This window comes from Petromyzon marinus, chromosome 3, assembly GCF_048934315.1.
Source record: "Petromyzon marinus isolate PM22_M1 ecotype Great Lakes invasive population chromosome 3, UKy_Petmar_22M1.pri1.0, whole genome shotgun sequence".
NCBI lineage: Eukaryota > Metazoa > Chordata > Hyperoartia > Petromyzontiformes > Petromyzontidae > Petromyzon > Petromyzon marinus.
Genome location: NC_133669.1, coordinates 22780026 through 22792349, shown reverse-complemented (window position 1 = coordinate 22792349; position 12324 = coordinate 22780026). Strand labels below are relative to the sequence as shown.

Below are 12324 nucleotides of genomic sequence, written 5' to 3'. Positions count from 1 at the left end.
GACATGCCCAAGCATCAGGGAGAGGCTAATTCACGTGGCTAAGTTGGATGCTATGGCTTGTGGCACTAACTTGTGGCTTTTGGCAACACAATAATTATGATGTAGATGATGTAAATGCAGCCATGAATCGTTTTGGTATCACTTAAAAAATTACACAATTTCCTGCAGACTGTAAAATTCACGACTGCGCTATTTAAATGTTATTGGGGAGGGAAAGTATAAAGGCTATGTCAAGGTGTTCCCCATTGCGCTAGAAAATGTCAGCTTTAAATAACATGTATTTGAGCTGTCAGAAAATTAGCGAACTTGCATACGGGAGTATTCAACTCCTCACCCGTGCATTGGGGACTTAATTTCTCGCTGAATATTTTCTGGGTCGCTGGTCGACTGGAGTAACGTGCCTGGATAGTCTCAGCCACAGGTGAGAGGTAGACTGGATGTGGTGTGCCGTGTGGAAATATATTCCGGGTCCTTGACCCAGACAGACTTGGCTAAAATGAATCCCTACTTGAAAGTGGTGTGCATAACCACTAGTTTAATTTCCGACATCACAAACTGTGCAAGAGACAACTACAGTATATATATGAGAGGTTATGACCGAAACAAGTATTCTGGCAGAAATTAGATTTTTACACTTCGTTACCAAAAAAAAATCTACAGACTACGAGGGTGCAAAACAAATATATTAAGACAATGGAATCGAAGTGTTTAAATGTCCCAGTGGGTTGTGATAATTAACCAAATTGACGGACAAACATTTTTATTTTATTTGTGGATTTAAAGCAATGATAATTACCCTTCTCGGGGTTTAACATACGCACTCGGAGCAAGCTCCTGGCGGAGTGACATTTAAATGAAGACGCGATGAAAAAGAATGGTTTAAAATGGTATGCATTTCTCTGCACACTTCCATCGTCACTATGAATAATGATCAGTGTTAGGATAAAAGATGGGACTTGGTGATCAGCCTAACCTGAGGTCATTGTGACATTTCTTAGTATGCCATTTCATCCCAAGTTGTGTTTTGAATAAATTTTCTCTCCAATGTCATAAGCTCATAAATTTGTTGACTAATGTAACATTAATTGCACTCTCAAAAAGTATATTTAGGAAAACAATATTAAACTTTTGACAGTTTAACACACGATGTCAGTAGTAAGAGCTTATCTTGTTTGTAATCAGTGTCCCATTGCTCAAACGATTTTTAAGGTTGTGGCATCTCCCTGGGTGGCTCTTAAGCCAATGGTGGAAATTCCTTGTGACTGAATTGTGCGAGTCTTCCACCAGGCAAGCCTTGTAATAGCCTCAGATGTGACTCCACACTATAAGTAATAATGCAAACTTTACCAAGTGAGTATACAGGGTGTTTCAAAAAGATGGACCCAATTTCAAAGGAGTAAATTTCACGATGGCAACATGTTACAATTACACAAAACGTTACAAACGATTTAATGAGTTAAGTTTTACTAACAATTTTATAAATGCTCTATGTGCCCTCCACCTGCTGTACGGACAACATCGAGACGATAGTTGAATTCGTCCCAAACGCCTCTCAAAGTGTCTTCTTCCACTGAAGTCACCACTGCCGTGATTCTGTTTTTGAGGTCATCCAGATTAGTCGCTAATGGTGTCACAAAAACACCACGGTCTTTGACGTATCCCCACAAGAAAAAGTCGCAGGGTGTGGTGATGTCTGGGGATCTTGGGGGCCAAGAGTGTCGCGCCAAGTCTTGGGGTCCCGTGCAACCTATACAACGTTGAGGCAGTGTTGTCTTGCGAATGACTGAGGCTAGGGGCTGTTTGTGCGCTGGGAGAGGCATCTAGCGGTGATCATTTGAAACTCTATGCGCCGCCCTTTCAAGTGGTAAGAGTTTCATTCATGGGCGATTCGTGGTTGCAGAGATATAGCGATTTCAAATCGGGTCCATGTTCTTCAAACACCCTGTATAAAATATCCCAGTCAAGTATTCCGATCGACGCATACACAACTATTCTTTTTTTACATGTGGTTATCAAAGTTTTTAATTTGCACGACCAATAACTGTCACCACCATAGAAGGTATTGTTCCTATATTAACATCAGTATTGTTAGAGAAAGTCTTCTTAAAGAAAAAAAGTATTTAATTTCCTGCGCATTTGAACGGAGAAACGACAGGTGTGCTCTACAATTGATGGGGACATATCAAATGCTTGGCAATGTGCAGAATACATGACAAAAGTTACAAAGAAAATCGCATTGCTTCTCAAACCCGACACATTTAATGCATTTCTGCCCAAATCACCCCAAAAACACCGAGTACAATATGTGCATTAAGGACACTTGGCAAGTTAAACTGCTAAACTTTCCTTGCACGTCTGGTGCTTTGCCCACTTACTCCTTCGCAGCTAACGGCAAGTGCCGCTGCCGTTGCAGAGTAGGGTTGAGATGCAGTCCCATCTGTTTGAAATAAAACGAGAACAGACAGCCTAAGAGTGGTGGAAGGCTGGTTGGATGGGTGGGTGGGGGTGGTTGAGGGGTACAACGGAGGGAACGAGCCCCAAAAAAAAATGGTGCACTCATTTCCTGCCAAATTCCTTTTCCCTTCGTGCTGTCTGGGCGACTGGAGTGGGCAGACGACCGCCGGCTGGCTACCGCCGAGCACCTCATCTGCCTCTTGCGATTGAGTGCACATATGTGTGGGCTGGCTACCCACCAATCCCTCGGGTGGAGAAGCTGCACAGAAATACTGGCCCTATTGTAACGGCCGGGACTAATGTGTGTGCAGCCAGCCCGATTCGCAGAGGGATGGCGTGGCATGAACCAACCTATACTTTTTTTGCGCAGGTTGCACTGGCGTTTTTTGTGGCGGAAAATGCGATGAAGAATTTTAACGCTCTTTGATGGACAGGTATTGGGCAATGCGCTTCAGCGTTTCCAGACACAAGTCGACTAACAATTAGATTTAAAACATTAAAACAAAGCCTAGTGTCCCATGGGATATGTCAGATTCACTTCCCCCCCCCCCTCAAAGTGAGAAAAAAGTAAGCTTATATTAGAGCATGGCAAAACTGACAAGACAAGGTTACACAAATTTTTTTAAAATTCCTTAACACTATTTACATGTTTTTCTTTAAAGCAGGCCTTTTGTCCCCCCCCCCACCCCATTTTTTTAACACCAGATGTTGCAGAAATGGCCACGAGGCATTTCAGCCTTTTCCCCCCAGGGTATGGCAGCAATGGGTCGTTGGTTAGAACTGAACACAGCCACCCCTCTCCCAACATCTCTCCCGTATAAACGAGAAATGTTGGTGCAAATTTAGCTCCGCACATCTGGGGAATTGTATGACTGGCTCAATCAATAGCCATACATATCAAACTCATTGCTTTGACTTGGTCCAAACAGAGTTCAGGTATGAAAAAAGTACATTCCTAAAATGCTGTGAGCAAGTTCCCCAGGGATGGAACTTGCAAGTAGATTTAAAGCAGGAGTAACTTCTTACAGCAGGAAAACTGTTGTATGTTTGTACAATAAAACCGAACCTTGGACAAGTTTTAAATAAGAAATCATAATTGAAATGAAATGTCAATGTGATAGACTTGATGTAAAGATGAGTTTTCCAGTTGCAATCAAATTAGTAACCACACAGGTACCTTTTTTCTTGTAATTTATTCAGGCAATATTACCTGGGTACAACCATGTTACAGATGTTTACAAAATAGATAATACATCCACATAAATGTGATGCAATTTGACAGGTAAAATTCCACACAAAACAATCTTACAAACTTCACTGCAACTCGAGATGTTTGTCAAACAGTAAAGGTGCATGTGTAGCAGATATGGTTTTCGGAATCCTCTGCATAAATGTGAGCTCCACCAGAGTATGCATCAGGGGGTGCCAGTAGACAACTCGTGCACCTAGGCTAATGCCACCAGTTTCTCATTGAGAGCCAGCTGTGCCTTAGTCAGGTTTGAAAGGTATGTCACCATAAGCAGGTCCTGAAAACCAAGGAAGAACAGTTTGTGAGGAGAGGGCACTTCAACATCTCATCAACGATACTGATACAAAAACCAAAAGCCTCGTTCCATCATCAGTCTTGTGGGGACGGCAGATATACGAATTAACATTATGTCCAGCAATCACTACTATCAAGCACATTGACAACTCCGCACACAAATGGATAAATCAAAGATAGTCGTTAAGTCAATAAAACAAGCACTTCAAGCATGGAAAGTTACTTTAACCACGTGTTAAACTCCTCCTGGATAAGCATTTCATCAGCAGTTTTTTTTCTAGTTTTAGCAGGGATGGAAAGGGAAAATAACTGCTTTCGGCCAGACAAATTCACTGCCAAATGTTTGACATTCTAAGGCAGGACTGCCATCTAGTGGATCTTCCAATACAGCATGTGATTGCTTAATATATCAAAATGAATCATTTTTCCTCGAGAAATCCAGGAAATTTTCATTGAAATCACTGGCAACTTCGTTTAGATCCATTTGTTATGTCACTGAAATGTTAATCGCACGAGACAAATATCCTTACATTAATGTTGCTGTTGATCATAGCTTCAAAGTCCTCCGGTGCAAGCTTGGGCACCTTGTTAACCAGGTCCATCAAAAAACGTCCCACGGTGTTGTCGGGAACAACCTTCCCAGACTACAGGAAACAAAAACCGCACAAACTTGAACGTGGTGTTTTAATCATTACATGTAAAACATTTGTTCAATTGAAACACTTGCGGGTTTCCATGATAGTGAATGTTTTTTTGTGGTTTCTCATGGAGCGCAGAGCTTACTAGAACATCCTCCACGTACTGCAGAACAAGGGTCAGCATGTCCTGGATTTGAGCTGCGGCGGCGCCCACCTGCGTCAGCTCCGACGTCATACTCACGGTGCGCTTGTTGTTACTGCGCGTCCTCTGGATTATTTCCACTGCAAACGCGAGCAGGGAACGGAAAGATCTTTAAGGACGGGCGGCAACAACTTACGCCCAAAGCAGATTCAGCGGGACAAATTGCACTTGCACTTTCGCGCCACTCCCAACATCCATCTTCCGTGGATAGGTTAGCTTTTGATTGGCGTGTACATTAAAGCGTGTAAAAATGATGCGTTTGGAAACAGGCAGATCATCCGTTTTAGGTCACCTCCAATCCTTTCCGGATCGTAGTACTCGTACTTCACGGAGAGAGGCGTAAACATGACACCCATCGTTTTGCCAGGGGCACCCATGGAAGCACTGCAGACAAAACAAAGATCCCAATATAAGCATCTTGATGAAGTAAGCAAGTATGATAGGCCTTAATGTGCAAGCATGTAGATTACCTGACGTAGGCCTTGATGGACATATTCCCTCCACGTAGGGTTGTGTCAATTGTAAGATGAATGGGGTTCTGGGTCTCCCGACTGTAGTACTCGTGAATGAGTACGGAATGTTCCGTGATGTCGTAGCCCGTGGCATACCTGTGTAACAGATTTAATGTAAATCAAAGCATTTGCACGACTGTAAAATTAATAAGACGACACATTAACTGAGCATGCCATAATAGAAAATGCAGACACCCACCAGCCGACAATCTGTTCATTTGGTGTAACTTTCTTGTGCAACTCGTACATATTCTTTGCAAATTCCATGTCCACAGCAACCTGTGATGAAAAATAAAAAAACAATGTTTACTACAGAGTAGACAAAGATATAATGCATAATGCAAGATTGCATAATGCACACCCTGACAAAGCCCACATATGCAATGAAGCCTACATAATATATCAATGTTACTACAAAGTAAGGACTCGACATTCCCAAGGGTTTCGTTCTTGAAAATCTGCGCGAAAGTAGAATTCGCTAATGTAGATACTATGTTTAAATGGGAAAATGGGGGGGGGGGGAGGGGGTTAAGGTTCTCATGTTTGACTGAAGATATGGGAGAAAACATTAATCCTGTGCTGTACACAAATAGCATCCACATAATTAAATCGTACAATAATAGCTATAATACAAATAATAACAAAATAATGAAACACAAATTACTGTAAATGTGGAATTTTTATTTACCCCAACACGTCCTGGTCACTTGAAAGTTAATGATACAACATCTAGGCGTCCGCATGGCACGCCCTCAACGAGTGAACGGCTAGATGCGTGCGGTGATGCGTCGAGTATGTTACACAATGGCCTGGGTGCGCACACGGGGGCCCACAGTCCACCAATGTGCAAGTTGCCAAATCGCCAATAGTTGAATGAGGGGAGAAAAAAAAAGGCACGAAACTGGAACTGCTATACAAAAAAAAATCGCGAACAATCGAATTTCGCTAAAGAAAAATACTTTCACTGTAATGATACATTTACTATAGTATGTTTGTGTAAAGGTTAAAACAGTTCAATTGAATGTTCGCGCAGACGGGATTGTGCATTTTGTTACGCCTTGTGGACATTTCATCCAGCACTTTCTACTCACCTCATCCTCAGATTCATTGTGCGGCACAGAAAAGCAGTTGGTCACTTCCACATTCTGTTTATCCACCGTCCCTACACAGCAACAAAGGAAGCAACCATGACCGCCATACATTTCAGGTGTTGTAACATTACAAATTTGATGCCTGCGCTATCGTTTGTAACTCCCGAGGGAGCCACTATTGCACTATTCCTGCAAAAAAAATGCAATACATAAGTGCTTTACAGGCATGCAGAATACAATTGAAATTGTAGGCAAAATAAATTCACGTTGTAACAAATTTCTAGCAAAGGCATAAGAGAACACATTAAGAGAATCCTAATTAAAAGCAAGTTTAATCAAGTAGGTTTTTAGATTTATTTTAAAAGTGCTTTACGATTCTGAAGCACAGGCAATCCCTCGCTTAACGCATGTTGCCGCAATGAGTTTTCGCTTTAACGCGGTTCTTCGAAAGGGAACACTTTTCGCAGAACGCGCCCGCTATGGTTTCACGTTCACTTACATTTTCAGGACCGCATCTACCGGGTTAAACGAATACTTACTGCACAATACAACGCACAGTTCAAACGCGTGAAACAGACGTTTAACACGATAAATCGATTTTGAAAGGCAGTAATGCTAGATATTGCACAATCAGAACTTGACAAACTATACAGTAAGAATAGTAAGTCAAGAGTGCTAGAACGCACTCCGATAGACACGATACAGTACAAAGGCGATAGAAATGTGACCGACGAAATATTGAATGTGGCTGAGACGTAGATTCGGCAATCGCACATCGATTGTATTGAAAAAAACCCGTATAGCATTCATCACTGTTGGGGCAAGTGCAGTTAGCGAGCACCATTGAATGACACGAGGGGGTGGGTGGCCAGCACTACGCCGGGCCGCCTTTGTCTCCCCAGTGGCGATGTTTACGCACCGAACTACTCATTTAATGCCGAGTCGACCAAGGGAAGGCCCATGGAACCGGTTCAGAAAATCGTCACGGCCAAACAAACTACCGTCTGCAGCACGGTGCAGCACGGGTACAACACGAGACCGTGCAGGACGGTACAAACGGCACGAGAGACGCAACGTGCTTTAATAGGAACAATTACAATCGCGCGAGGCGAGTTTGCTGTTACCTCTTCCGTTTTTCTCGGCACGTTTACTCGATCGCCGCGCATTGACGAGAGGGGCGCAAACGGAGAACGCCCTTCTCTCACCGCCCATTACTTCAGCCACTCAACACCATTACTGTACACACGACGACGTTCACATTGAACACCTCGACGCTGTTAACCGTCGCGTAATTAATCGACCAGAGGTCAGTTTCGGCGAGCGTCCACCGGGCCGGGGCCAAAACTAGGCCTCAAAAGCCTTGGGCCTATAGCGAGGTTCCACCAAACACAATACGGCGCTACCGCACCAAACACTCCCCCCCCCACCCCGTTGTGGCGACAACCTCGGCGGGCCGCTTCCCCTCACCGAGCAGCGTGCCGATGACCCGCTTGGCGTCCTCGTTTCGCCGCTCGTAGCTGTCCACGACGCTGAAGAGCACCACAGGGTGGATCCGCACCACGGGACCGAACACCGCCATGCTCGCCGCTCAAAGGAAGAGGGAGCTCTCGCGAGAGCGGACATCGCGCGAGAACTTCGGGGCACCGCGAGCCAAACGAGACTTGAGCAGCGTGCCCCGCCCTCTTTGGTCTCGCGAGACCGGAAGTCGGGGCGGGGTAGGGGGGGGGAACGTGATCGGAGTTCTAGCAATGCTCAGCGCTCCACTCGCCACTGTGGCTGGAACTTCATGAAATGGGCATCAATATGGGCGCTGTAACAAAATACATAAGGGGCAGTCCATAAATGACGTCACGCACATGGGGGGGGGGGGGGTCAGACATTCGTGACGATGTGTGACGAGGGGAGGGTTTGAGAAATGTGACGTCACATCAAAATGCGCAACTTTAAATAAATATAGACAACACGTTCTACTTAACTAAATAGACTTTTTAATAAATGTTTTCTCCTACAACATCAGAGTGCAGCGCCACATTAAATACGCACTACAATGACAATAGTTTAAAGCGATTTGAAACATGTTTTTTTTTTGGGGGGGGGCAGAGCTTTGTGACGTCATATTTGAGGGGGGTCTGACTTTTTGTGGGGTCAAAAACCGTCCAAAATCGCGTGACGTCATTTATGGACGGCCCCTAAGCGGATAATACTCCTTCGTATATCTGCCCCCCTCCCCCCACGTATATTTTTTTTAATACACATCCCTTCTCACACATATGCCCTGCTTCTGTGTAATGCCATCAGCATTCAACACAAGCAACGCTCTTGACCGACCGGTTTCGACTTTCAGTGTCTCATCGGCAGAGTCACTCCCAGAAGGCCGTGTGGCTGACGGGACATGTAAAAAAAGTGGATGTGGAGGAACAGATATGTAAAGGAGGCGTTTTGTCTGCCAATTAATTTTCCTATGGTGGAGATCATTTTACAGAGGGCCCAAATAGGACGTTCAAATTGTTCGCACAGTCACAGATCTCGAGCTGGGGCACGCATTAGCAGGCATCTCAGTCACTGCTGTCAATTCACGACGACGCAGTGGCAGTAGTGACTGAACTCGTGCTACTAGAATCACAGTGTATATGCAAGGTTGTAAATGGTTCCCTCTAGCACCCAATTAGTCCAGCTAGGGTGCATATTTTATATGTATAGAAACGTCGAGGTGAGCCGATATGTCCATTGTTATACTGTAATTATGTTTATTCTTATAGATTTTTTAAAAAATAATATATGCTGTCCATAACATGGCTCGCAGTCGATAACATCTGTTATGAATGGTCACCCCTCCAAATCCTAACCAGACTCAAATCCTCTTATCTTCTGAGATCTGGCGAATTCCATGAACCCTAATCTGAATATTGTACTGCACTGTAATTAAATAAACAGACCTTAGTTCGCCTCTTCACATGACAATAATCACAGCTTTTCAATATTTAAACTCTTCTGATCGATTTTCTTCAACAGAGTTTATTTAAAGAAGCTAACGATTGGCAGAGCCGTCCCTAGGTTACGGCGAATCGGGGCGACCGCCCAAGGCCCCGCGCTTTGGGGAGCCCCGCGCTTTGGGGAGCCCCGCGCTTTGGGGAGCCCCGCGCTTTGGGGAGCCCCGCGCTTTGGGGAGCCCCGCGCTTTGGGGAGCCCCGCGCTTTGGGGAGCCCCGCGCTTTGGGGAGCCCCGCGCTTTGGGGAGCCCCGCGCTTTGGGGAGCCCCGCGCTTTGGGGAGCCCCGCGCTTTGGGGAGCCCCGCGCTTTGGGGAGCCCCGCGCCTCGACGTCACGGTGTCAGATGTGGGATTTGCAACGGGCCTGCACCACTATTACGAACGGCCCTCAAGATTGGACACATTTGCAGATAAAAAGTTTAGCCGTATATTTGCTGTGAATATTCTATGTTTTTTTTCGGTAAAGTCACGTAGATAGAAAAACAAGTGATGAAAAATATCACGACGTTTCGATCGCAACACAAGCGGTCGTCATCAGGAACTGATATGATCGGGAGTTCGTGATGACGTCCGCTTGTTATTTTTTCTACCTACGTGACTTTACCGAAAGAACCATAGAATATGAATTCCTGCAGTCACGAAAGTTTTAAGTCAGAATTTAGATGCTGTAAATTTATTCACTGTGTGGCCACTGGATGGCAATCGAGCTCTGGACTACCACGTGTCTGTCTATACAGCCCAATCCTATATGAGTATAATTATTGTGTTAAGTAATTTTTATACTCTTTGGTTCTTTCGGTAAAGTCACGTAGGTAGAAAAAATAATCGATCACGACGTTTCGTGACTTTACCGAAGAACCAAAGAGTATGGATTCCTGCAGTCACGAAAGTTTCAAATCAAAGTAATTTTTGTTGGCATTTTCTATTCCTATGACAGAATAGTAAATATATTTTTTTTACAATCAAAAGTTCTAACAAAACATCAATATTCCTGAAAATTGTGAGTCAATACACAATTGTTTCCGGTATGTTTTGACAGCCAAGTTAATGCAATATAATATCACATTTTTGATGAACATAATTTACTCTGAAGAAAACTTTCATAACCACGTATCCCGCCAACCCACACTGACCGATATGGTGAATTTATGTTCAACCAAGCCCCCACAACCTAATGCAGCAAATTTGAATTCGATGTTGGGCCAAGTTGGCCTTTTATCTCCTGTCATGTTCGTTCCCCTTCAGACCCAGAAATGTGAAAAGGGGAATGCCACGTCGAGGTTTACGATTGGTGTTAACATCGGTGGTCAACGGTTCCCAATAATATGATCAGTTGATTACAGCAGCTCTCCTGATGGTGTCAGAGAGGAGCTAAGCCATGTGAAAAAAAGTTAATCTCAAAAAGAATTTTATTGCATCGGTAGGGACACTGAGAAAAAAACACATTGACCCGTAGGCTGTCTCGGCATCTGGCATGGTTTGTCATGTACAGCACGTGCAGAGCAAAAGACGGTTCTTCTGCATATCTTTCAAGGCGGAATTACCCAGAGAGTGACTTCACATGTTTTCGCCCAGAATACTTGAAAAAAAGATTCTACGTCACAAGTAGATTGCATACTTTGTGTAGGGGATGTTCGGGACATCCTCACACACAAACACCACACAACCACGGGTTAGGTGTCACCGGGGCGCTTCCGTGTACGCCACCCATTCCGATTATTGAGTGGAGGACACTCCGATCGTATTGGCCCCCAGGGGGATTATCAGTAGAGCAGTAAGCCCGAGAAGGGAATGAGTGTTAAAAAAAGGGTGGGAGACGGGCTATATAATAGAGACGATTTGGAGGGTTCGAGGTTGGTTTTCGATGATGAGTGGAAGTGCGGTGTGAGTTGCCTTGAGAATAAAGATCCAGCTTAAACCATCTCAAGTCTCCTCTTCACTTGTACTGTAAAAATCTGTGTTTGAAGTCCGGTACTTTACGTAAAACGTACACTTCATACTTTCCAGCCGAACGTTATGACTGTACTGCGGTTTGCAAATGTATGCCAGGTACATATTTGCCAGCTGAATTATTGTTTTACGCAATCATTATTGAATAAGCTGCGACTATTAAACTGATAGTTTTAATATTGTGGTCCTGCATGCAGTTTGATCTAGGAACTTATCAATGCTTGTCTTCTAAGGGCATGAGCTTCTTGATCATCTTGCCATCTAATTGCACATAGGTTGAGGAGCTAGAACTAATTATAGCTGGTGGTCGAGACCAACTATGGCGTGGGCAGCCAAAGAAAGGAACCCACCCTCTTTGTATAGCTACCACAGAGATAATCCCATTTGCAGGAGCCAGATAGATGGTTCCATCGCAAGACAATGATATATGACAACAGTCTCGGAGGTAGAAAATTAATAGATCACGACGTTTCAATCGCAACACAAGCGATCGTCATCAGGCGGGACAACCACAGCAAGAAACAACTTCAGCAGAAAAAACTTCAGCAGTTTTTTCTTGCTGTTTGTCCCACCTGATGACGATTGCTTGTGTTGCGATCGAAACGTCGTGATTGATTATTTTTCTACCTACGTGACTTCACCGAAAGAACCAAAGAGTATGGATTCCTGCAGTCACGAAAGCTTCAAATCAAGATTGATATGACAACAGATTATGGAGGAAGGACTTAATATAGTAGTGGATATGTGATATGTTATGCATGATGATGACGACGCAATTGAATGAAGAACAATACAAATTTCATAAATTACAAAATCCACTATTCTATTCACTTTGTTTTATTTAATATATAGAGTGCTCCCAAAAATGGTAAACATTTAGTTCACACCGAATAGCCATCAAGTTTCTACACGTATTTGAATAAAAGGGAGGCCGAGTCGGGCGAGA

The 12324-nt window shown here is 44.0% G+C and overlaps 1 protein-coding gene across 1 annotated transcript; it reads right to left on the bottom strand.

Moving 5' to 3' along the window:
• Nucleotides 1-3630: 3630 nt before the first annotated feature.
• Nucleotides 3631-8065, bottom strand: EIF3F (eukaryotic translation initiation factor 3 subunit F). Its single transcript, XM_032979513.2, has 8 exons — nt 7908-8065; nt 6441-6511; nt 5549-5628; nt 5308-5445; nt 5130-5221; nt 4781-4917; nt 4528-4641; nt 3631-3980 (listed from the first exon to the last, which is right to left on the bottom strand). The coding sequence occupies exons 1-8, from the start codon at nt 8017-8019 to the stop codon at nt 3900-3902; spliced, it is 825 nt and encodes a 274-aa protein (XP_032835404.1). The 5' UTR covers nt 8020-8065; the 3' UTR covers nt 3631-3899.
• Between the last annotated feature and the right edge of the window lie 4259 nt (nt 8066-12324).